At 30.5% G+C, this 27,718-nt stretch overlaps 1 protein-coding gene across 2 annotated transcripts in view; it reads left to right on the top strand.

Annotated features, from left to right (window-relative positions):
- LOC107438890 (sushi, nidogen and EGF-like domain-containing protein 1) overlaps positions 1–27,353 on the top strand; it is a 48,541-nt gene extending 21,188 nt beyond the window's left edge. Inside the window, exons 6-16 of one of the 2 annotated variants that reach the window (XM_071188496.1) lie at positions 1,300–1,416; positions 3,117–3,254; positions 5,290–5,352; positions 8,203–8,262; positions 8,425–8,481; positions 11,071–11,106; positions 12,440–12,550; positions 17,750–17,854; positions 21,163–21,408; positions 26,506–26,602; positions 27,239–27,353. In XM_071188496.1, the coding sequence (XP_071044597.1) occupies positions 1,300–1,416; positions 3,117–3,254; positions 5,290–5,352; positions 8,203–8,262; positions 8,425–8,481; positions 11,071–11,106; positions 12,440–12,550; positions 17,750–17,854; positions 21,163–21,408; positions 26,506–26,602; positions 27,239–27,281 (1,073 nt within the window). In that variant the 3' untranslated portion in view covers positions 27,282–27,353. Of the gene's footprint in view, positions 1–1,299; positions 1,417–3,116; positions 3,255–5,289; positions 5,353–8,202; positions 8,263–8,424; positions 8,482–11,070; positions 11,107–12,439; positions 12,551–17,749; positions 17,907–21,162; positions 21,409–26,505; positions 26,603–27,238 lie in introns of those variants that run through there. The other variant, XM_071188497.1, reaches the window with a different exon arrangement.
- Positions 27,354–27,718: the final 365 nt, after the last annotated feature.

Genomic DNA, 27,718 nt, shown 5'->3' on the forward strand with positions numbered 1-27,718 from the left:
CGGTTTCATCAGAGTAAAAACGACACAACAGTATAGTATCACCTGATAATTATAATTTTACATAGAATCTTATAGTGCGTCTACTAATATGGCCAGGCTCTGTATATATTTCATTTAACATCTAGATCATTATTTATTTTGATTCCTAGATATTATTGATTGTTGACAGTTCAAAGAAAAATGCCTAAGAGGATAATAAAAGATGTGTAATCTAGAAAAATACTAAAATGAATTTTTTTATAAAAGTGGGCAAAGCTTTTAAGACTTCAACTTTATTTATTGAAAAAAAATATTTACTATTAAATTTTCTTTAGCAATTTTAAGAATTTCCAACTTTTTAAACAAGTATTTATATCTAGAATTACTAATGTTAATCGCGCGCGCGTGTTTATAAAAGTTATAAATCGTTGTCTTCTCTCAATAACTATTTTGATTTAGCTACTTAAAATATGCATGTAACTTATGACGTTAATTTTTTTTCTTCTTTTGCTTGTAAGAATTAGTAAAGTGCCAATATAAAAATGAAATTCATTTCATGTAGCTTTTTATCAAAACTATAAAAATTTTTATGAATAAAAGAAAAATATTTTTTACACACTTTTATTACAGTTGAAGGAAAAGTATAATTATTTTATTACATGTGTTTATTCGTCTTAAGTTTTCGAATCAGAAGTCAAAATTAGAGAGTCAGAGAAAGTATACATTTATCATAAATTTAATTTATTTATTAAGCATTTTTTTTATTTAGATTTCTTATTTGTCATATAAAAATTCCATATTTATAAACTCTCTATTTCTTGTCTTGTTTTATTTAGAGAGAATGATCTATGTTTAAAATGCTATACTTTTAAAATATACATTTTCTCACGAACTATTATTTTACACAACTGATTTCAATTTCGTAAAAAAAATTAATTTTTTTTTGATTAATTAAATATTAATTTTTCAGTTAAAATTTTCAATATAGTTAATTTTCATATTAGTTTAATATAAACAAAACGTCTTAATCTCAAGCAAAACTTCATAAGAGATTTCTTATAAGGAATTTTATAATATCACAATCTGATCTAAGGGAAATTCTCTGTGAGCATGCGCAAAGCGCTGATGGACAGGCTGACGTCATCTTCCGGTATCAACTTAAATTTCTTGACAAATGAAAATTTCATTGTTTGCCTGTTTTTATGGAGTTGCTTTCGCTCAAATACAGGGAATTCTTTCTTCTATCTTGATAAATTCGATATTTTTGTGTGATTTAATTCTTTTCCTAGATTTCATTAAATCAGATATTTTTGTTTTCAGACATATGCTATAATAACCCTGGAATCTGTAGAAATGGTGGAACTTGTGAAACAACACTGAGCGGAAGATTCAAATGTAATTGTCTTCCGGGTTTCTCAGACACAAGATGCCGGGAAGGTGAATTGCTTTCGAATGCTTGAATATAAAATTTTTTTTCAAGAACACTTAAAAAGCAGGGTGTCTTTTAACCTGTCCCAGAGGCATTTTATTAATTGATCTTAAGTTATTTAAAACAGTTTTCTTTGGCTGTTTACATTGATGGGATTTCCCTAGCAGGAAAGTTGGGATTGGACACAGATTTATCTAGCCATGAAAATATGAAAAACCACGAATTTTTGGTGTTCCCGATATTTAAACGGGGGTTCTGAAAACGGAGGTGGTCGCAAGGATATTCTATTCCTAATGAAACGTCATTAAAATGATAAAATTTAGAGATTTTGATTCGCTAAAACGATGCGCCATTGTGCTGCTGTGGAGTTTTTGGGACTATCTTAATGCGTACTTCATCTACGAATTATTGCCTTTAACTTCAGAAAATAATCTTTTATCTCGTCTCTTAACTTTTTATGGCTCTTTGTGAGAGACCAACTTTAATATCTTAAAATTGATAAGAGACATCTGTTTTAAGCTTATCATTTAATATAGAAAGACTCGTATGAGTCATTCTGTATTTACAATGGGAATTTCAAAGGGATATTCACTTGGAATACAATGTAATTACAATGGGATATTTACTTAAAAATGTGGCATTTATATTTATTGCCTTTATAAATTGTTTTGTAACAAAGGGTATCGTTAATTTTTCAAAAACATCATTTTATACCTTCTATTNGTTGGCTATAATATTTTCTTTATCAAAGTCAAACACGGGATGGTAAACATGTTTTCTTCATACAGGAGGATTCACAAAATATTTTTAAACTCAAAATAATGTTCAAGTGCAAATTGAGTTTGAGGAAGCTTCTGTCGGACCTCTGTTTATACGAGCATTATAGGTGTCGCAACAGCTACTTAATTAAATCACACCATGTTTTATTTTATATAAAAATTTTACCAGTTTGGCGTGTCATTTCCCTGGTGTAGCATCTTTAATGGCTAATAATTACAATGGGATATTTACTTGAAAATTTGGCATTTATATTTATTGCCTTTATAAATTGTTTTGTAACAAAGGGTTTCGTTAATTTTTCAAAACCATCATTTTATACCTTCTATTTGTAATTTTTCAAAAGAAATAATTGTTTTACAGCATAATTATTGAAACGAGTAATCCAATTTGAATGAGTAAAAGGTCACTTTTACCTCTTGATTGAGAAAGTTTTCAGAGCAATTACAAAGATTGTTAAAATGTTGTACGTATTATTTGTTTCCAAGTGTTAAAGTAAAAAAAAAAGTACGTTTGCCCCTGTTCCTTTCTCCTCGATAAAATAAATTTTCAATGTAATTACAAACATGCCAAAAAGGCATGGTATATTTTGGTTTCTTGTCTAAAATTACGGTTTTTAAAAATACATATAATACTGTATCTAAATTTTGTATATAATTTTTCAATTCAACAGAAAAATGTTGCCTCTCTCTCAGTTAACTAGTCATTGAAGCTCTTCACTATAAATATTTTTAAATTATCCCCTAGAATGTTACGTGGTGAAAGAAATAGGAGTGGAAAATTCAAATAATTCCTCATCCTGCGCATGCGGGTAAAATATGATAAATTCTTAGACTAAAAAAGAAACAGATATTTTTCAGAAAAAACAATTCATGCTCCTGTAAGTTGAAGAATCACACATAAATTTAATTTCTTTCCCCCTAAAATATAGGATGCGAAGAAATAAAAGGTAGCAAGATATGTAAAGCAAAAGGAGAACACTGGATATGTGTTAATAAAGAACAAGACAAATCTAGCTACAGTTGCATCTGTGAACCTGGATATAAACTAAAAAATAGCAACTGCATAGGTAAAAGCATATATTTAACATCAAACTGAAAAAATTTTCCTAAATTTTCAAATAATACATTATATTAATTTTTAAAAGTGTGATAACTAAACTCCTTTCTCTGTACTTAAACGTCATTTTATTGTAAATTTCCTTCTACGTGATTCTCAAAGTCTGAAAAAAAGATTTTTTAAATTCTTTATAACAAATATCGAACAAAAGGAATTGACGAAAAGCTAAATTGAAGCATTACATTCACACATTGACTAAGATACAATAACAATATGTTAATTTAATCATTGTATAACAGAGTATTCTTTCGCAGGAGCGCAAGTCTAACGAAAATTAACCAAGGATACGAATATAAATGAAACGCATTATTACACAACAGGTTTAAAAATGAAGGAATATACAGGTTTTTCAAAACACTAAACAAATATTTTTGACTTAAATTTTTTTCCACATCAAGTTCAATTTCATTCTTTTATGTGTAAAAATATCGTGAGGAAAATATATGCCTGTTCATTTTAAAAAAAGGTTTCAAAATTTCTTTTTATAGTGAAATTGCAAAGTTCTTTGATCTTAGTTTTTATTCCTCAAAATATTTTTTCTAATAAACATTAAAAAAACACAAAATGTTTTCTTCTGATAATTAAAAAGTAAATTGTAAATATGTAAAGAACTGAAATAAATTTACAGGAACATTAATTATTTTCTGTAAATTTTGCCTTGTTTTAAGGCTGAAGATATTTGTTTTTCTATCACAGATGAATCTCTTCTACGTATTACTACGTCATTATGAACTGTTTTTTTCATTTTGTTGATAAGTTTTGGTATTTCATGTACTCATTATTACATTGAGCTGTATGTTATAATTGTTCATCTTGATATTTAGCAGGCCTTTTTTTTCTTCGCTCCGAAGTAAAAAGCAAAAACGAATCCTAAAATAGCATCAGATTTAATGCTTCATTTTTAAATTTACTTTATTCCTTATTTCCCTTTCAGTAGTAGGGTATAGAATTTACCTACAACTATCCTTGCAAAGTTTGCGATTGTTTTAATGGAATAGAACTTTTTTTAGTCTGAGCTTATTGGGCCAAAAGCCAATAAAATACTTGATGCTATAAAATACTTAACATTCAAAAATTTATAAAAGCACTGATTTTGTTAACTGACTTACAATAGTGCTTATAAGTTACTATTGTGTTCACAATATATGAGCAACATTCTAGAATTATACGTTAACATTTTCTGCCACTTACAAGACGTAGAATTGTTGATGTGCAAGGAATATTTTTAATAAAGTTTCGCATTTAATTCACTCCCGAACAAAAGAAATACAACTGTTTAGTATCCAAAATCCATCGCCGTTGAAGTAACAGAAAATTTTAATGTGTGATTCTAAAATTGCGTGCAGAAGTGTTTGTGAAGAGAATTTTAACTTGTTTTGTAATTGAGAATTAACCAATGAACAAAAAGTGTAATTTATTTAATTTTGCTTAAAATTTTAAGCAATTTAGTGTAATTTTTAGGCTTTAGAAGGTGTTAAAACAGGGTTAAATCATGCATATTTCTTAACCGATTTCATTTGTCAACTTTGCCGACTGACGTTTATTTTTCCCACTAGCCTGAAGACAATTTAACTATCTTGACCCACCTCTTTAGCTGAACTTTACACAATGAATTTATATAAACGATATTATAAAGTGTTTTACTTTGTAAATAAAAGAAATGAAACTGATATTAGATTTATAAACGCTTTAGAGCAAATCTGACAAATTCTGAAATAAATTTATTCTCCAAAAGCGACCACAACATAAAATAATTTACATAAATTTGGAGTCATACTTGAAGTTATAGAGTTTCTTTTGTACTTATAACACTTTAAATAAATCATTTAATCCTATTAAATTTATAACAATTTCTTAATTATTTATCTTTAGTTTGCTGTCATTTATTTGTATTGGATGAATTCGAAAATAAATTAAAATGCCAATTCAATTTCAATGTCTTGTTAGTTAATTTATCAGTGCATAAAGCAGCATAAATTTTGTAGTTGATGCATCATCTTCAACAGAGGGAATCAGCGAAAATTCAACAATCGATGTCACAACTAAGAGTGAGTATTGAAATTTAAAATAAATTGTGTATTTAAAGATTGAAATAAAATTTTTGTATATTTTAAGATATTTCAAAGTGTTCATTATTCCAGTGATTGCAAAATGAAAATCTTTGTTCTTAGAACTAAATAAAAAGAAGTTTGAATGCAATAGTGCTGGTCTTTAACATTTAGAAATTCACAATATTTCTTTTTTAAATATATACTGCAGATTAAGTATCTTCATTATCCAAAGCTCGATACAAAAATAATTCTGCATTAGTTTAAATTGAAAAATACATAAAGAACAAAAAATCTAGAATACTAGTTCAAGTTTAAAGAACAGTCTTATTATTATCTCTAAGTTTAACTGTGAGCTGGGATGGATGATTCCTGATAAAAAAAGAATTTAAATATCCACTTGAAAAAAACTGTTCAAGATATAATTTCACTTTTATGAGAAACTTCGTTGACTCACGAGTTGAGCCCTTTGCTGTAAACTTCACTTATTTTGAAATAAATGTGAAATTCTAAACATTTTTGATTTTCAGATATCTGGAATTTCTACTGGATCATCGTAATTCTAGATCACATTTAGGATAAATACCTATAAAATAGTTCTTAAGACATTTAAAGTAGGTTATGCATCAGTAAGAAACTACTGAAATCCAAACTGAAAACCCGCTACTCTTCTTTACAAGCACGTAAAAAGATATATTTTAGATAAAAAAAATACTGTGATGTTTTTGTGCGTCAAAAGAAAGTATTCTATCTTGCACAAGTTTTTAGACTGTCAATTTATTCTTATTCGCCGAAATATTATAGGATGCGTTCCATTGAAATATAATCCCTTTAGTTTTATGAGGCAAGAGAGCACAGGAAAAAAATAATGAAACCCAAAGATGTACACTAGAAAAAAAATATCCAAACACAAATTAGCAATACCTAACTAACTTTCTATCCACTAAAATATAATAAAAATAATTTAAAATTAAGATAAACCTGGCAAAAAAATGCATACATAAAAAAACAGGGTAAAAAAGTATACTTTCGAAACAAAGTCATAGCTCCTAATCTGCAGATATCTCCACCTAGATTTATATTAGGCATGAAATATTTAATGTTGCTTATAATGTACTAAACCGTGGCAAAGAGTAGTATAAATATTATTCCAGTATTACTCCAGTATCGTGGCAGCCTTAAATTCGACCGCAGAATAAAATTGCTTTGTTATGTATTTACAGGTCAGGAAAATTACAGGTCAGTCCTTGAGAAGCATCTTTTTGTGCAAAAATCACAACTGTATAAATTATGCGATGTAAATTGGACGTTTTTCTGCACGCTTAATTTTAAAAAATCTGATTTAGCGATAAATAACTTCCTAGAATTCCAAGAGGATTGGTAGTCACTATGTGGCAAGACAGTTCAATGTTTTATACCGCATAAGTACGTTTTCTTAAAGCATTAGTAGTTTCAATAAACAAAAATAAGTCAAGCAGAGTTCATTCTGAAGTTCTTACTTACTCCCTTATTAAAAAACTGAAAGGAAGGACAATATTTTTTAATATCTCTAATTTGCATTTCTTTTAAAACTTTAATACATTTAAATCCCAAGTAAATTTCAATCCAAAATCTCACATAAATCAACTTTAATAAGCAGACATTAAAACTTGAAACCTAGATAAGATTGCCTCAAAAGATGTTGCTTGACAGTTTTATGCATATATGTAAAATAGTTTGGTATACTTTTTATAACAACAGGATTTTTTTTAAATAATCCACTTAGATTGTTTAACAATTTTCTTGAATCAATACAAAAAATGAGGGCCCAGTGCAGTAAATTTGAAGTTTGAAATACCAGTTCATCGATGAAACATATATTGCTTTAGCAAATGTAATATTATATTAAAATGAACAAATTAAATATATATATATGATAACACATTTTTTTCTGATGTTATCAAAATGGGTTTTGGGGATTAATGTGCTAGAATTAAAAGAAACCATTGTTTAAAATTGTTAGTAAAAATTAGATTTTCCAAATAAAAAAAAATCGAATAAATATTAAAAACTTAAACATTTTCTTTATACTAAATACCTAGTATTCTTTATCCAATATCTTAACACCTAATGATTCTTGTTTGCCAAATCGCAGGCCCTACTACACCTTTGAAAGTTTCAACAAAATTCAGAGAAATTGTAGCATGTAAAAGAAGTGTAGCATGCGCAATTTCAAAGAAATTGCACATGCTACACTCTATTATAAAAGGAAAATAAAGTGGAATAAAAACGCAACATATATTACTTAACCTAAATTACACCCCTTTTCATAATAGGAATTAAAGTGATTTTAAAAAACCAATACCTAATATCTTTTAATTACTAAATTGAAGGCCCTAAAACTTCTTTTAAAGTTTCAACAGAACAACCTTTAAAATCTTCTACAAGTTAGTCAAAAAGAAAAAAACATGAACGTTTCAAATAAATTACACTTACACATCACGTATCCTAATATAAAATGAAAAAAAAGAACGCAATGAAAGCGTGACTTATATGTAAAGCATCCTAAAAAAGCTCCTATAAACTGGTTTTCAAAACACAATACTTAATATATTTTATTTACTAAACAGCAAGCTCTACTGATACCTTGAAAGTTTCAACAGAACCACATTTGAAATCTTAAACAACTAGTGAAAACAAATGGGAAAGTTTAGAAAGTTTCAAAATCATTTCACATTCCATATCCTATTATTGGTTGAAAACGAAGAATTGATTAAAAGCATAACTCATATGCATTGCATTCATAAATACGCCAGAGTAAACTTGTTTTCAAAATACAATACCTAATATTTTTTATTTACCAATTCGCAGGTCCTACTACTGCCTTGAAAGTTTCAACAAAACAACCTTTGAAATCTTCCTCAACATCAAGTAAGTAGAAATGACAAAGATTAGAATATTTCAAAGAAACTGTACATTCTATAACCTATTATAAAATTAAATTTCATTTACATGTCTTACATCTCTAAATAAGCTAACTTAAAATGTTTTTTAAAACACACTATATATTATTCATTATTTATTAATTCGCAGGTCCTACTTCTACCTTAAAAGTTTCAACAGAACAGCCTTTGAAATCTTCAGCATCACGTAAGTAGAATTGGCAATGATTAGAATGTTTCAACGAAACTACGCAGTCCACATTCTATTATAAAATGAAAACAAAGAATAAATTAAAAACTCAACTTACATTAATTAGATCTTTAAATTGGATAACGGAAACTGATTTTTAGAACACTCTATATATTATTTATTATTTAATAATTCACAGTCCTACTCTACCTGGAAAGTTTCAACAGAACAACCTTTGAAATCTTCAACATCAAGTAAGTAGAATTGGCAATGATTAGAATGTTTCAAAAAAACTGTACATTCTATATCCTATTTTAAAATGAAACTTGATTTACATGTTTTACATCTCTAAATAAGATAACGTAAAATGATTTCTAAAACACTTTGATGATTTTTACCATATTTTGATATTTTCAATAGCTCCAAATATCAGTTGAAGATTGTACGAAATGTTGGTGTTTTGAAGAAACAAAACATCGATTTTTATTGTTCTTTTTTTTTATAAAATCAGTGGATAGTTTCACCATAATTAGGTATTTTTAAAGCACTCAAATGCAGGCCAAGGCATAGTACCGTAAGAAGGTATTTAATGACATATCTCTTACCATTTTATACCGTCAACCAAATTTGAAAAGGAAACATAAGAGAAAAGAGCTTCAATTCCTGCAAAAAAGCCATTTTCCTAACCAAATAAATAGAAACCTGAAACAACATGCATTAGTTGTCCCGATACACCAAGACCGAGTTGTAAAGAAAACATGCCGTCGTGAACAAATACCGTTCAGTTTACAGTCACAGTCAAAGTTTTATGTCTTTTTCCAAATTTTGGTGCAACCAGTTGCACCATGGAAGTATTTCTCAATCATACTTCAGAATTTATGGCGTAACTAAGATTAAATGATCTCCTATTTTACTAAACTTTAGGACAATGAGAATCGTTGCACCAAATACTGGCTAAAGATATACCGAGTTTTTCTACAGTGTATAAAGAAAGAAGCTTAGAATTAAAAGAACTTTGTTACTTCACTACTTATAAATATTTTAGTAGTAAATTTAAGGTCAGATAGAAAACGTCCACGTTTCAAAATTCTTATCAAATTCCAAAAAAAAATGCAATTTTTTTTTTTTAAAAAATGGCTTTAATTGGCTGTCACTGACAAATATATTTTTCACAAACCTTATATGTTGAAGGGTTATGTAATATGTTCCAAATATACTAATATTATATAGATATATTTGGAGATTATTAGGACAGCACTAATACTTAGCAGTTTTCATACTGATACTTTGGAAATAGGCATTTTACTATCCTCGAAAGGTATATGTACCTTAGAGAATCACTTGACAGTGAAATAGTATCATGCAAAATTGCACTAAATACCTTTTATCTTTGTTCCAGTGGGATAAACTACAAAAACGGGTTTTGCTTATTTCAATAACGCAAAGCCACCAAAAAGGGCAACAAATAATATTAAATAAAAAAATTTATTATTTTAACTATATTAATTGAAAAACTTAATGGAAGAACCATGTAAGTGACATTTTCAGAACTAAACAAAATTGTATCCGAACTATTTTATTACCAATTTATTAGAAAGCGGGACAAATATTTCTTTGTTTTTATTTATTTACCCCTGCCTAATTTGAAACAAAAATCATGCAAGCATACTAAATGCTGATGTAATTAGTCATGTTAAGATTTGAGTGCAGTCAAAAACAGTTCTGTTACATTAAACATACCCATATTGATGCAACCACTTTTATTTTCTATGATTCATTAATTTCCCTGAAAATTTCCCTTTCCTAGTTCTTCCACTTCCGAGTTCTTCCCTAGTTCTTTCCTAGTTCTTCCCTAGTTCTTCCACTTCTTTCCGAGTACTTTATTTGAGTCGGTATATGATTTTCAGTTTTGAGCATGATTTCGTAGTGTTTCTCAATACGGATTTATTGATTTTTTACTCTCCCCGTGCAAAAAACGGGTATTCAGCTAGTATGAAATAAATATACATTCAAAAAACTTTCATACAGATCCCCCTAAGTCAAAAGAAAAAATATTTAGATTCAATTTTTTCCGTTCTATTCTATTCTATTCTTTTCTATTCTATTCTATTTCTATTTCTATTTCTATTTCTATTTCTATTTCTATTTCTATTTCTATTCTATTTGTATTTCTTTTTCTATTCTACTCTATTACTATTGAAATCCTCTGAAAGCTTAAAAATCCGCAGTGAGGGTAAATCTACGAATTTTCTTTAAGCGTGCTTTTAAAATCTAAGAAGGGATGGTATACATATGTAGACCTAGAAAATTTAGAGGTTACTGAATGACTATTTACTAGGCAAAATACAAAATTTGAGCAAAACAAACTTATATTTTCCAATCATGACTAAGTTCTGAAATTACAGTTGATAAAAGCATTAAAAGAGATTTATACCACAAACTTCTTGAATTTTCCCTGCAAAATCCTTTGAAATCCAATTTGTCTTGCAAATTTCCTTCTTAGTGTTTTAGCTCTTTGTACGATGCACAAATCGTGACAATAGTTGATCCATATTTACTCATACTGTAATGAAAACATATTAGCTAATAAAATGTTTCTTTTTATAGCAACAACTACAGAAACATCAACTACAGAAGATCAAAGTAGGTTTTTTACTGTCATTAAATTAATCTTATTAATATTATTTTATTTATTATTTTTACTATTATTTTCTCGCTTGACTTTTCTTTTCTTATTTTCAATTTAAACTTATTTATTGAATTGATAACTTTTTTTTAAATGCTTCTAAAATTTTGATCTGAGCCTAATTGTCTGCTTTGTATGTGCAAAGTTCTCTGTTACGAGACTTTTCATTATTTACTTTTTTAGAACCATTTGTCTCGATTCTTAAAAAAGCAGAAATTGGAAAATAAGAAAGCAGGATTGCTCTCCGCCCAATTTTTTTTAAAATTGTGATTTGCCAGATTTTTCTGATAATTTCGTTCTTTCAACTCTTAGTTATTAAATTGCGAGCTCCTATAAGCATACTTGATTAAGACATTTCTTATCAGGGATTTTCCTTTCTTATTTTTTTATTTAAACTTATTTATTGAATTAATAAGTTTTTTTTTTTTTTTTTTTTGTAATTACTACTGAACTCTTGATCTGCACCTAATCGCTTGCTTTGAATGCCCAGAGTGCTCTTTTGCGAGCCTTTTTATTATTTTTTTCCTAGGACCATTGCCAAGCCTAATGTAAAAAACAATTACTTCACTAACTATATTAAAGCGGACTGAAAGAATTTTTTAACAAAAATATATGAGATATTGATGTCACGATTCTTGAAAAGGGCAACAAGTTTTATTAAAAACTCAAACAGGTTTGCTTTCCATCCAATTTTTTTAAATGTGATTTGCCAGAATTTTCTAATAATTTCGCTCTTTCATCTCTAAATTATTAAATTGAGAGACCTTGTTTGCATACTTGCTTAATTCCTTTCTTAACAAGGACTTTAACAAGGAGTATAAAAAGCAGGCCGATGATTGTGGATTATCCAATTTTAGGCAGTTATTTTTTTCTCTAGCATAATTCCTACTCCGTTTCTAGCAAGTTTTGATAGCTTAATCATTTTTTATTCACTTTTATCTACTAGAAAAACAGTTTTTGACCAACTATGATTATCAACCTTTTTACACATTTTTCATCAGCTCTAAATTACTTATACTTTAATAAATCCATTTTTTTCAATGACTTCTATGCTAAAAACATGAAAGCCGAAAATTTGCGTGAGTATTAAAATGTTTCTGTTTAAAAATTTTTACGATTTAAGTTTATTTTTTTATCAAGGCTTATTACAATGTATTTTAGTTTATTTTGAATAGCAAGGTAATTCAATTTAACACCTTATATAAATTTTAAAATAATTTTACGAGTATTAAACGCATATTATAATATTTTTTTTTATATTTAAATCATATTTAATTTTAATATTTTTAGAAGAAAAATGTGATTGTGGTGAAAATTCCTATGCATGCCAATGGAATAGGAAAGGTGCGCAACTCTGCAGCTGCTTTCCAGGTTACGCTCAATTAGAGAATATTTGTTCAGGTGATTATAGTTAACTCTTAACTTGTTTTGGCCAGTCATGAGAAGAATTGAGGGGTAGGAACCCTCTCATATTAAGTTGAGGACAACTAGGACATAAATCAACAAAACATTTATTAACAACTGAAACATAACAAGATAAAACAGAAACTTAAATTTAAGTATGAGTGTGAGTGCAGAGTAAAGTTCGAAGCTTCTAAAATACTGGAGAAAGATACAAGGTTGCCGATCGTGTGTATGTCATCCAGTTGATTCTTTTGGCGACTACGCACCATGCCTGGCGCCACATCACTCCCCACCGGAGTTTCAAAGTCGTCAGATTCTGAAACGAACTCTTCTACCATACCGAGTAACGTACTTCTTTGAGTCCGGTACCTTTTCTGCCAAACGAGACTCGGAAGTTGTAGTTGAAGAATAGTCAGACTGGCCAGGAGAATCACCGTGGATTAAAGAGTGGGGCTCGTCCACTGGCAAATACGCTGGTTTTAACCTGTCAATGGAAATCCACTTTTTCTTCGTGGAGATCTGCAAAAGATAAATTTTAGATTTTCTCTTAAGAACTTAAGAACTAAATATGGATCATCATACGGAGGTTGTAATGGTCTCCGTACGGCGTCATGTCACACGAACACATGCGTACAAGTCTGAAGATCTTTAGGCACATAAACGACTCGTTTGTCATGCCAAACAGAAGCTACAGGCTTGACCTCACTAAATGCTTTACGCAACTGAGAAATCAATTCAGACTGCGAGATGTCATTTCCCGAGTTAGTAAAGAACTCTCCAGGAACTCTCAATGTTTGCCCATAGACTAACTCAGCAGAAGAGAAGTTCCAATCCTTTTGAACAGCAGTTCTCAAACCCAGGAGAACTAATGGTAAATTGTCAAGCCAAGAATCTGAAGTATAACACATAAGGGCTGCTTTTAATGTTCTATGAACACGTTAAATCATCCCATTGGCCTTAGGATTGCATGCAGTTGTACGGATGATATCAACATCCAGAATTTGTGCTAATTTCTTGAAAGTAAAGGAATCCAGTTGTCTTCCCTGATCATTTGAAATTCTAACAGGAGCACCAAACCGTGAAACCCAGTTAAAAATCACTGCTCGCACTACTGTATTTGCCGTGATATCTTGCAGAGGTACCACCTCCATCCATCGTGTAAACCGATCAATTAAAGTTAAGCAGTCCTTATATCCTCTACACACCGGTAAAGGGACAATCAGGTCCAAATGCACGTGCTGGAACCTAGCATTAGGCACAGGAATTTTGCCCAATGGAGATATTACGTGTCGATGTATTTTATCCTTTTGGCAACTTAAACAAGTGCGACACCACTGAACAATGTCTTTTCGAATTGAGGGCCAAACAAATGTACTACATAACTGTCTTAAAGTAGATCGGGCACTGATGTGTGTAAGATTAGGTACAGAATCGAAAATCATTTTTCGAAATTTCATGGGTACACACAAACAAGCACTAGGTTGGGAGACATCAAAATACAAATTTACATCAGAATTAGGCAAAACAATTAATTTAAATTCAAGATTAGTAACATCTGGAATTTTTAAATATACCTGCAATTCCTCATCAGTCAACTGCTCAGCTGCAACTTGCACATAATTAATTTTGTCAGGAAAAGCAATTTCTTCTATTCTTGACAAAGCGTCTGCCACTAAGTTTTCTGCGCCTGCTAAATGTCGTAAGTCACAAGTAAACTGTGATATAAATTCTAGTTGTCGTAAGCGTCTAGGAGAACACTTTTCAGAACTTTGGGCAAAGAAGTGTGTCAAAGGTTTGTGATCAGTTATAACATGAAATACCCATCCTTCCAACATATAACGAAAATGAATTATTGACAAATAAATCGCCAAAAGCTCTTTGTCATACACAGAATATTTAACTTGGGCATTATTTGACTTTTTGGAGAAAAAGGATAAAGGTATGTAACCAGACGCAGTTTTTTCATGTAAAGCTCTAGCTACTGCTATGTCACTAGCGTCCGTAAGCAGCACTAACTGGCAATCATGTGCCGGGTGAGATAGCTGAGTAATATTTACGATACTTTCTTTGCATTTTTCGAAAGAATTTTCTAACTCTGGAGTCCAGTTAATAGTTTTACTATCGTTTTTTTTACTACCCCTAAGTAAGGAGTTTAACGGGGCATGCAATTCTGCCGCTTTGGGAATAAATCTCCTTTAGAAATTTAAGCACCCAAGAAACCTGCGTAAATCTTTTAGAGTTTTGGGTTTAGAATAGTTAACAATTGCATCTACTTTATGTGGTAAGGGTTTAACACCATGCTTCTTTACTAAATGTCCAAAGAAGGGTACTTCAAAAGATCCAAAAATACACTTAGAATCATTAATTGTTAAACCATACTGTTTTAAACGTTCAAATATTAAACGTAAGTGATACAAATGTTCAGTCTCGTTTGCACTTGCCACGAGAATATCATCAATATATGCAAATACAAAATCTGAACCATATAAAACTTCGTTAATGAAACGTTGGAAGGTTTGAGGTGCATTACACAACCCGTAAGGCAGATACAAAAATTCAAATAACCCAAAAGGTGTTATTACTGCAGTTTTCTCAATGTCTTGTTCTGCTACGGGGATTTGATTATATGCTTTAACAAAATCTATAATGCTAAATACTTTCTTGCCAAACAGATTTTGAGAAAAATCCTGCAACTTTGGTAAAGGATATTTATCAGGCAGAGTACAGGCGTTTGAAGCTGTGTAATTGCCGGTAGGTCGCCAATCAGAGTTACTTTCTGGAGCCATGTGTAGGGCGCTGGCCCAAGGACTTTTGCATGACCTACAAATACCGTGTTGCAGCATGAAATCAAATTCAGATTTGGCAGCTTGAAGTTTAACAGAATTCAATCTGCGAACTTTTGAAGCGACCGGAGGACCAATCGTGTTAATACAATGCACGGTATCGTGCTTAATTTTAAGATAATTAGGTCTAACTCTAGTAATTTCAGAAAATTCCTGAATTAAGTCGTGATATTTAATATTGCCAAAAATTGTTTTAACACTATGGGTTGAGGAAGGAAAGATTTTACCTTGATGAGCCAAAGAAGTTTTCGTATCAATTAATTTCGTATTTTTAAAATCGATTAACAACTCGAAATGTCGTAAGAAATCTGCGCCCAAAATTGGAACATTCGCAATTATAAATGTAAAATCAAATTTTCGATGTAAAGCAAAATCTAGCGACATAAGTTTAACACCAAATGTTTTAATAGCAGTGCCGTTAGCAATGCATAATTTGATATTGTTATACATAATTTGATACAATAGAACAATTCAATAACTAGAGGATATATGGAAATATTCACTGTAAAAATAAGTATTTAAACTAAGAATGTTTCAGAACTATAAATGTTATACTAAGAGATAAATGCAACAGCATTTAAAGTCCGTATATTCAAATTCAATAACTACTATTTAAAGTCTCTTACAATAATGTTCAAAAATTTCAGTCTAATATTATACAATACAAAAGATATTACTATACATTCAGTTTAAATTTTAAGTACTGCAAGCAAAGCAGTTGACTAAATAAGAGAGGAAATTGTACATTACCAAATTCAAGTAGTTATTCCAAATTGTAAAACAACGGATAATAGCGTATTCAAAAACATAATAAACACAAGGGTCACCAATTGAGGGGGAGGAATCCTCGCATATTAAGTTGAGGACAATTAGGACATAAATCAACAAAACATTTATTAACAACTGAAACATAACAAGATAAAACAGAAACGTAAAATTAAGTATGAGTGTGCGTGCAGAGTAAAGTTCGAAGCTTCTTAAATACTGGAGAAAGATACAAGGTTGCCGATCGTGTGTATGTCATCCAGTTGATTCCTTTGGCGAACACGCGCCATGCCTGGCGCCACAGTATCATTTGTTTTACAATTAAAAAAAATGAGATATAAACTTTTAGCAATTAACAGGAGTTAATAAAACCAAGTTGCGTGTGTATGTATACTTTAAAAAGTTTGCAGTCTAAAGTTCTTGAAGAACCAATGAATACAGAGCTGTATTCTTGTAAAGGCTGACTTTTTAAAAAATGTAGATCAGGATATTTTAAGAGAGTGCGAAGCTCAAAACGTAAAGCCAAAATTGTAACTCTCGATTACTAAGTCATTGCGTTTTAATTCGGGTACCAATTCTAGTCTCCATGTTTGACATATAAATTCAATAAGCTCTAGTTCCAGTTAAACATGTTTGACCAATTTAGTTTATAGTTGTGAAGCTAAGCATATTTGCAACTGATATTTTTTTAAGAATTTATATCTTTTGATGTGATTTATTGCTTTACAAGTCTGGAATGGAAATAAACTTTTAATAACAGAAAAGATAATACTAGCCACGAACTAATCATATCTACGTAATGAATCTCCTAACACACATAGCATATGTCTTCAATGGATTTAAATTACGACACAGCTCCATAGCCTTTTCGTCATTGAAGGTTTCAGTAGAGCATGATTCCATGATTCCAATAGCTAAGAAAAAAGAATTTGTTCCTAAATCTTAAAGAACTATTATTTTAACAAGCAACCAAATCCGAATTATCAACGATGTTGGAATTTTTGCTCTAAATTAAGGTAAAATAATTGGAAGCAGTTAACCAGTCTACTAAACCGTAAAATTTACGGTAAATAATTGTTTTTTCATACTTACGTTTTTTAAAACAGTTTGCTACTAGTACGGTTCAAAAACCATGAATGCAGAATTCTATTTTTTTTCACCATTTACAACTAACATGACTTCAAAACCTTTAAAAAGAAGTGTAAGTAAATATGGGAGATAGTTTAACGGATTTATGGTGCTGTCTTCTATGCATGAGATTCGTGTTGCAACAGCCCAGAGTCACCAATTGGCGAATGCTGAACGCTGGAATCTCTTGATATATTGAAAGGAATGAAGGAAATATTGTGGTGTCAACGCTGGATAACCACAGCGATAGCTGAGAGCTCTTATGCCCTGAGCCACCATGACTCTCAAGAAGGATATTGTAACTCTCTTTCGTCGTAGCACAATCTCCATCCAGCAAGTATTATCTTACGTATGCGTAGTGTAGATCTAGTTAAGAGGTATAAATTAACTAAATGAAAAGGGTACAAAATGTCTCTAAATATTTCGAACAAAATATTTACGGATTTTAATTTTTTTTCAGAATGTCACTGTGGTAGAAACACGGCGTCCTGCTTCTTTGACCAAAACGAAAGAAATATTTGCATTTGTCGTGATGGATTTGCTCAAAGAAATGGAACTTGCTCAAGTAAAGAAAAATAAGTGCTGTAGATAATCATTTATCATGAAAAAAAATTTAGGTACTTATAGTAACGTTTCCGATATTATAAAGGTCATACAGTGGTAGCTAAGATAGTGCATAAATAATTTAATTAATTAGAATTAAAATAACTTTTTTCCATCACTACTTTTAATTCTTTTAACAGTAAATTAAAGGTCAGATAGAGAAATAGTCATGTTCCAAAATCCTTATCAAGTTCAGTTTTTTTCTCTTCCTTTTTTTTAGTTAATGCGGCTTTAGTTGGCGGCTACTGACGAATACGTATAAACTCAAATATTGAAGGGTTATGTAATAAGTACCAAATATACTTATGTAAAGTATAAATTATATTGATATATTTGGTGATTAATAAAACTGCATCAATCAGTTTTAATACCTATACTTCGGAACTAAGTGTTTCACGGACCCTCGAAAGGGATATGTATCTGAGAACATCACTTAATAGTGGTAAATTTTTTCTGTCATGAATCGGTCGAGAGCAATAGACCCATGTCAAGAGCTGCTAAATACATTTTATCATTATTCCATTGGTATGAATTAAAGACCCCTCCTTACTTCAATAATGTAAGGCCACCGAAGATTACAACATATAACATTAAGTAAAATAAACAATCGATTTTAGCTACACTTAGTGGAGGAACCAGGTTAGTGCCATTTTCAGAAAGAAAAAAGAACACACGCATCCGAATTTTAGTACCAATTTATTAGAAGGTGGGGCTAATAATTCTTTGCTTTATGTTTTTTTACCACTGCCTAATCTATGTGAATCTATCTAATCTATAAAAATGAATGTGTGTGCGTCCTTTATAGACACTTAAATCATCCAAATAAAATCGACGAAAGTTAGCATACAAATAGTTTGAAGCACGAGGAAGATCACTGTCGGTATTTGAGTATTCTACGACGAACCGTCCGAACGAGATGTGCGAAAAATGAAATGGAATTTTCTGATTGGTTAAACGTTAGTTATGGTCTAAAATTTAACTATAGACAATTCAGTTTTTCACATATTTTAAGAATAACATTAGTGACAATATCTAGCTTATAGCTCTATTTGATGAAAAAAAAAAGTTTATTTCATGAACTTAAATATGGAATTATTTTATATTAGCTATGTCAGATAAATTCAATGAGCAACATGATGTGGTAACATGCGAGGGCTACGTCACCAAATTTATACTTTTAGAGTTGTCTAATACCACACATTTTTTTTAAAAATTTATACTTCTTTCAAAGCGTTTTTATAAAAAAAAATTAATTTAAAATTAACGGTAGTTGAATAGAAAAAAAATATGTATATATATTTGAAGGCAAAATTAATGGGAATGTTGTATTTATTTGTTTAGGTGAAACGTAAAAAATCGCCACATTCTTATTAATGCCAATAATGCTTAATTAATTTAAATAATATACGCATATTGAAATAAAAGAAAGAAGTTTTGTACTCGAAAGCAAAAGTAATGGAGTTAATCTATTCATTTGTCTAAAAGAAGAGTAAGAAATCGTTATATTATCAATGACGACAATGATGCTTAATTAATGTTGGTAGTTTGTCAATTGACATAAGAAACTGTTATAGCAAAAATATTGGTGAAAAGATACTTATTAATTTTGAATTGACATCTTATTACTGACACGTATGCTTTATTAATGTTGATAATAAGTATTAATTGAAATAAAATAACATAAGCTATGAGCTAAAGAGCAAAGTTATAGGCGAAAAGGTTAATAAAAAATTTGTTTAGGAAAACCGTAGAAAATCACCATAAACAGATGACGCTTAACTCATATGTATCCCTGACGGTAATATATACTACTGGTATTATACTTATTGCTGCAGTTTTGATAAGAATTCTACAACAGGCTAACGAGGGTGAATGCGTTATTGATTAAAAATAAAATCTTGATAAAAGTATCAAATGTATCGAAATGACATTAATTTCCGGTCTTTCTAATATATCCGTTAAGAAACAACCTAAAATAGCGTAACTAACAAGGCTTAATTAACAAAGTTACAGCGTTATTACTAAAGTACCTATCACTACAGTAGGGGAGAGTGGGGTCAATTGTAACATTTTTTACTTAACTATTTTTAACTAACAAAAAATCCAATATATTATTAGTATTAATTGACAGACGAGTAAAGTAGACTATCCTCTACTAGAAAAAAAAATAAATACCTTATTTTAAATGTTATTATATTAGTTATTAACAATTTTTGACAGTCGTGCACTTGTTACAATTGTCCCCACTTACGGGGTCAATTGTAACAGTTCATAAATTCAACTAAAACATAGTTAATTATACATATTATCATAGTTGTGATATATTTTTTTATTGATCAAAATAGTAGTGATATTTTAGGAGTAAAAATAATAATGAGCAGAGACCTAAAGGGTTAAACTTTTAACTTTAAGGGGTTAAAAATTTTAATTTATGCTGTGAAAGGTGACAAATAAAATAATGCACATGCAACATAATATAAATGATATAGGAAACTATTGGTGGTTCTTAAAGAGTTAAGTAATGGTTTGTAAACATAAGATTATTTATTTTCAGCTGTTACAATCGTCCCTTTACTTATTGTTACAATTGTCCCCAAGACGCCATTTCAGCTTCATTTGTTAAAAACAATGCTAGTTAATTAACAAAACTAATTTTTTTTTATTGAAATGTTAATTAAGGTGTCCACTTACATATTCGGTTAATAATTTTTATTTGTTTAAACAAAATTACTTTGTTACAATATAATATTCTAATACCAAAAAAAGTACTTACGTAGCGTGAAAATATCTTTTGTGATGTAACTCTTTCAAAAGTACATAAAAATGGTTGCCATCAGGGGTGTACATGTAGATTTATTAAATACACCTTGTGCGCCACCTAGGAACCAAATCTAGAACCCGACACTCGAAATTTTTGCTCTGTTACAATCGTACCCTGTTACAATTGACCCCACTCTCCCCTACTTATTACCACAACACGAAAATTACGTAAATCTGACATCAAAAGTAGTTGGAACTTTTTTTTTTCCATGAATCGCACAAGAAACGGAGAAGTATCAAACTGTACGACACCTCGATAATTAAATTAAGAAAGAAGATGTTTTAAGACGTTTATAAAAAATAAATAAAAGATTTAAAAATGTATTATATTTTAATAGCAAAATATGGATACATGTGAATTGCTTTGAAGCATTCAAAAGAGATTTTTTGGCGATATTTTTACTGTCCTTACATTTTTCTCATTCCATGATGATCAGTGTTTATTTTCAGAAATATGCAGAAGTAGTGCAGAGTGTTTAAATGGAGGGCAATGTTCATCAGATGGACATGAATCCTTTTGTAAATGCATGCCACCTTATACGGGAGACCGATGTGAAATCAATGAAATATGTAAAAGTATGAATGGCGCTTGCGATAGCATTGGATCAGTTTGCCATTACATTCACTCCATTAAGCAAGGATTCTGCATATGCCCTCCAAACAAGATTTTCAACAAAGATTCAAAAAGATGTGAAGGTAAATAATTGAATAATAGCTTTGAATTTTGTGAAATATATAAAATAAAAATATAATTCCCCCTGCATGAAATAAAAATGTAAGAAAATGTTTTCATGAGATTGTATTATACGGTATTGAATCTTTGTTTAAGAATTTCTGTCATTTTACAAAATGTTGGCCTTACACAGGGAGGTTGAACTAAATTATGGAAACACTATGGAAACACACACAACTTCTTTTAGCAGCAAATATTTTGGTAAAACTATAGGCACAATTTAATAGATCATACTCACAACTTTTATAAATGTTGCTTTACCCCTAAAAAAATGGATCGACCGAAATAAAGAGAGGAAACTAATAACTTTTTCTAATTTTAATACCAGCGATTTTGAAATCATTCTACAGGATTGCAAATTTTATCTAAGAATTTTTTTTTAATTATGCACTACTAAAAAGCTCGTTGTTAAATAACAATCTATTTAATTGTCATTTTGCCATATTCAAACAAAACAGTCAAATAACTATAAATAAGATGGCATTCAATTTGTTAACTGTGAGAAAAACCGTTCATTATCTGCTTCCAACTAATATGGCTCAACAACCAGAACATTATCTCACCACCTAATGTAGCCACTTAGTTCCCTGCAGTTGGGTACATATTTTAGCTGAAAGGACAAATCTGTCAATCTCATGACAACAGAACGCGGGATCGAGTCACAACGTTGACACCACAATATGCATGCTGGGATTCCAGTGTCTTACACTCCCCAATTTGTGACACTGGACTGTTGGAACACGATTAACATACATTGCATATTATCATACGATATCATTAACGCATGGATGGTAGCACGTTAAAGCTTCTTAACATAAAAAATTATAATATTTCTCATGTCTTACAATAGGTAAAACAGCCGGAAAAACTAATTTCACCGCCTACAAGATTCAGTTAATAAAACTTAACCATAACCTAACTTCAATGTCTATTGAATAACAGAAAGCCTAACTCCAATATCCAGTTAAATGTCTTTCCTACAGTTTTGAAACCATGGTAATGGTTAAAAAAACGCATAAATTTATAATAATGGTTTTCAAATCAAATTATTCGTAAACTGTTTCAAAACCGCAAAGGTAAAAAATGCTTCTTAAAGTAATGCCCAGTAAAAAGCACTTAAATTCCTGCATTCATTTAGATCGATGCAAATTCTGCATAGGTAAAAATGATGACATTTCTAATATCGTCTAACACGAATTTTCAAATTTTGCCAAGAGTTTAACCCTTTATATTCCTCCAAAATATTTTCTCTTAGAAGAAAAATTGCTTAAAGTGTTAGTTTGCTTAAAGTGTTTACACAATTTTCTTCAACTCTTACATGTGTATAATTCCAAGTCATCGTTTTGAAAATTTGTCGTTTTTAATGAAAGTATGAAATACGAAAACCAATATACAATTTGCCTGGTCATTGTATAGATCAGTGTTTCCCAACGTGGGGCCCACGCCCCACCGGGGGGCAATTTGATTGTAAAGGGGGGGATTCAAAAATGGACTCGACATGAGTTTAAACCTTTTGCTCTGGGCCATTTAAATGCAATGCAAGATTTAGGTGACAAAATCGAAAGAAAAAAGCAAATTCTTAAATAATTGCGATCAATAAATATTATGTGACTTAGGGATTTTTTAAGCGACAAACCTGAAATGATGTATCTGTTTACAGTCGATGGTAAAGCATTTGTGAGTTATTTAGCCAATATCTTTGAAAAACTGAATATATTAAATACGAAACTTCAAGGAACAAATAAAACTCTTGTTGATGCAAAAGCGAAGATATTTGGCTTCATTACCCTTATTGAGTTATGTCAGAAATATATTAACAACAAAAGCTTTGAGCAGTTTCATTGGCTCCAAAAATGTGAAGTAAATGATACCGCTTTTCTTGTTATTGTCTATCATCTGAAAATTCTATCGGCTGATTTAAAAGAAAGATATTCTGATTTAAAACAAATTTATTTTCCAACAAGGATGTTGCAGTCCATGCTAGTGGATTTGTCTGATATATCAAATATATCAAGAAAAACTTGCAGAAATGCAAAATGATGAGTCAGTTAAAACTTTATTTAATATGAAAGGAGTGATGGCATGGCTTCGTGAGGAAACAGAAAACAAATACCCAAATTCAGTTAAATGTGCAAGAAGACTATTGTTACCGATATCATTTTCATATTTAGCTGAATGTGGATTTAGTGCTGTAAATGATTTTATTGGTAAAAAAAAGGAAATCATCTGGATATAACACAACGGGAAGACTTGAGACTGAAGCTAACCAAATTGGAACCTAAGATAAAATCTACGTGCAGCAAGCATCAAGTGCAAGAATCTCACTAAATTAAAATATTAAATTATTATAGAAAAATCTTTTTATTGACTTAATCTGTATAAAGAATCTTAAAATTATTTCGAATTTGAATTTCAGTTTTTCATTATATGTTCTGAAAATTTACTTTCTTTGTTTCGCTAAAAATTTCCTAAGTTTCTTAAGTGAACAATTCGATTTTTAAATATTAAAAATTATGTATATGTTACATAGGGGGGCATAAGAATTTTAGAAAGGCTTAGGTGGGGCATGGTACAAAAAAAGTTGGAAAACACTGGTATAGATTGTCTATAATTTAATCATTAGTCATTCTCTAGAATAAGAAATTATTTCATACTTTGACAGTCATATTTAGAACACTCCACACATTTAATAGATTAACTATATAATTAATAGGTATGCTCTATAATGAATAGACCATTTATTTTGATTATTTTATAAAGTATGGAAACAAATAAGATGTACTACGCTTGTTTTTGCTTATTTATTTGTGATGCAAATTCTGGAAGTGCAAAATAAACAGAATTTAAAAAGCTTCAAGCATGATTTTTTAAATTGTGCATTCAGTTTTGACATTTAAAATCTTTCTAATCATTTCCAGCTTAAAAAGTATTGTTTGCGAAGATGTAAAAAAAATGTACAAGAACTTTAATAAAATATAAGATTCGATAATTAGTTCAAGAATTATCAATTTTTAAACTACAAGTAAAAAGAAATCTTTTTAGGGTGATATATGGTTCGCTGAAATAAAATAAAATGCTGGGTTAGGAATATATTAAAACTATATTTAATTTTAAGAAGCATATTAAGATGGCAAATTTCTGTAGTTAAAGACAACGAGCTATCAACCTCAAAGCTGAAAGATTTTACGAATTTCTATCATTTTTTATACTATTTTTCCTATTGGGAAATTTATTCTAACCGATTTCTCCTTGCTTTTCAATAACGTGCACATTTCTACTAACCAAAAAACTATTTTTTTATTAACGAGAAATTCGCACATGCATTTTAATGTGAAGAAATTCGGAGAAATGTAATGGAAACTAAATGTAATTTTTTCACTAGTTTTTTAGTTACTAGTTTTTAGTCACTAGTTTTTAGTCGCTAGTTTAGTCACTAGTTTTTCACTAAAGAATTTTATTTTAAGATTTCTTTTACATGCAGTAAATTATAAAAAAGTCAACTGAAGAATAGGTATTCTGTAAAAGTCTCTTTATATTGAACTACTTCCTTCAAAATGTAAAATTATGTTAAATATTGTATTGTTATTACTTAAACTGCTGTTTGTAGAAAATGCAACACCATGAAGGAATCATCAGAATCAAATGAAATATTATTTTAATAATGGATATAGGATATTATGCAAATTAATAAAGTTTCAGAGCCATCGCGCGTGCGTGGCGCGCGCAGCGCCCTCTGAATTGATGCTGAAAGCGTATAAATAAAGTGCTGTAGCGGGACGTTGAAAATAGTCTATGATTATTTGTTAGTGGCAAACGTTTAGTGAGACCTGAGTATGCCTCCACGACGGAAGAATAAGAAATTCAAGCAACTTACGGAGTTTGAACGAGGGAGGATAATCGGCCTTCGAGAAGGAGGATTTTCCTATCGCGCAATAGCAGCTCGTATGCAGCGGAACAGTTCCACAGTGATGCGAGTTTGGAAGCAGTGGACCGACGAGCACCGAACAACTCGAAAAACAGGCACTGGACGACAGAAGGTGACGTCAGAGCGCGATGATCGACACCTGCTCCGCATGGCGGTGAATGATCGCACAGCTTCCTCCAGGCAGCTGGCAGCACATTGGTCTACTGCTACAGGTGTACAATTGTCGGCTTCGTCAATTCGTCGTCGTCTGCTGCGCCGTGGATTGCGTGCAAGGGTGCCATTATACAGGATTCCCCTCACGGCGGATCATCGACGGCTGCGTCGGCAGTGGGCTCTTGAGCACAGAGACTGGCGAGCTGATTGGCACCAAGTTGTCTTTTCAGATGAATCACGCTTCAATTTGTGGACCCATGATGGCCGTGTTCGTGTTAGACGTTATGCCGGTCAACGCTGCCTTCCTGAGTGTATTATTGAACGACATAGTGGTCGAACACCCGGAGTTATGGTCTGGGGTGCGATTTCGTATCATGGACGATCCAATTTGATACGAATTGAGGGTAATCTCAATAGCAACAGATACGTCCGTGAAGTGCTACAGCCCGAAGTCGTTCCTTTCCTTCAAGGCATCCCTGGAGCTATCTTTCAGCAGGATAATGCACGCCCACATGTTGCGCGGACTGTTAGAGACTTCTGTTCAGCACAACGCATGCAACTTCTTCCTTGGCCTGCTTATTCGCCGGATATGTCGCCTATTGAGCACGTGTGGGATATGGTTGGTCGGCGTCTCACTCGTGATCCGCGTCCTGCAGTTTCCAAAGACGAACTTTGGTTGCGCATACAAGCGATATGGAATTCTCTTCCTCAAGCAGATATTCAACATCTGTTTGACTCCATGCCACGTCGTATAGCAGCACTTATTGCAGCGCGTGGTGGCTGCACCAAATACTGATTTCGGACGCTTAATTTGTTTCTTTTGTTTTGAAAATTTCATCATTTATTTGTATCAGTACAAGTCGTTTCTGCATTAAATTTCATTTGATTCTGATGATTCTTTCATGGTGTTGCATTTTCTACAAACAGCAGTTTATTTATTATTCTTACTTAATTTACCTTCTTAACTATTTATATGTTTCAGATAAATTCGAAATCACGTCCATCTTTTTCATCATTCTGTGCTTATCAACAGTGTTACTACTATTATCAATAGTGATCATAATAATTTTGTTAAAAAAGTAAGTTATAATCATTTTAAAACACTATATGATATTTTTTCATAAATAACTACGAAGAGGAACGTTATTTAATTTAAATGAATTTTTCAAATTAAATGGTTTGCGATTATTTCTACACAAATTAAATTAAAAATATTACAAATTATCTACCGATTTAAGTAACTGAACAAGAAAAACTATGTTTTGTTTAAAGCAATTACTTAAGAATATTACGTCTTAGAAAGATTTGAAAAATTCAAAAATTAAGTAAAATTATTCGTACTCTATACTTTGATCCCCCAAATCTTATATGTATTTTTTATTCTATTTTTCTTTATTTTGGGAACTAATTCATGCCTGTTGACTAAGAATAATTTTTTCACTGAAAAAATCATTATTGAGTTAATCGATGGATGTATCATGAAATTATATGAAGAAAAATTCTTCTTTCTCACGATAAAGCATTTTTTTCAATTTAAAAAAAATATTTTATATCTTATAAAGTGTTGATTTATTTTTCTAATTCGTCAATGTTTGGTTTAAAAATTTAATATTACACTATATAAATAATTTTAATTATAATTAATTTCGTAATTAATTTAAAAAAAAAGACTTTAGCTGTTTTATATTTTAATTCTAATATTTCTGTAATTTCAGATTTAGGAAGAAGTTGGAAAGCATAAATGTCAAATCCCCTTAGACGACTATGACTTATTATGTGCTATTTTATATTGATACTATTTATTGTAAATAAATTACATTTTTTAAATAATGTTTAATCTTTTAAATGTTTTGCAAATGTGTCTTTAAAATCCTTTGCAATACAAACATATCTAACTTGAAATTCATAAGACTCTAAAAAAAAGCTCATCGTGTAGTGATCTAATCGACGTGAATTAGTAATCCGTTATAACTACATTAATCTAGAATTTATAGCGTTTTAACGTGGAATCTCTTTTAACAATAATTTTAAGTTAAGAGATAAATAAAAGAGAAAACAAGAAAAAATATTACATCACCTTGTTTACATTTTTTCTCAAAATTATACGAAGAAATACGTGCTAAAAAGCTTTTTCTGTGTGCATATTATATATATATATATATATATATATCGGGGCTCGAAAAACCACCCGTCCT

Source organism: Parasteatoda tepidariorum, unplaced genomic scaffold (genome assembly GCF_043381705.1).
Source record: "Parasteatoda tepidariorum isolate YZ-2023 unplaced genomic scaffold, CAS_Ptep_4.0 HiC_scaffold_13, whole genome shotgun sequence".
NCBI classification, from domain to species: domain Eukaryota; kingdom Metazoa; phylum Arthropoda; class Arachnida; order Araneae; family Theridiidae; genus Parasteatoda; species Parasteatoda tepidariorum.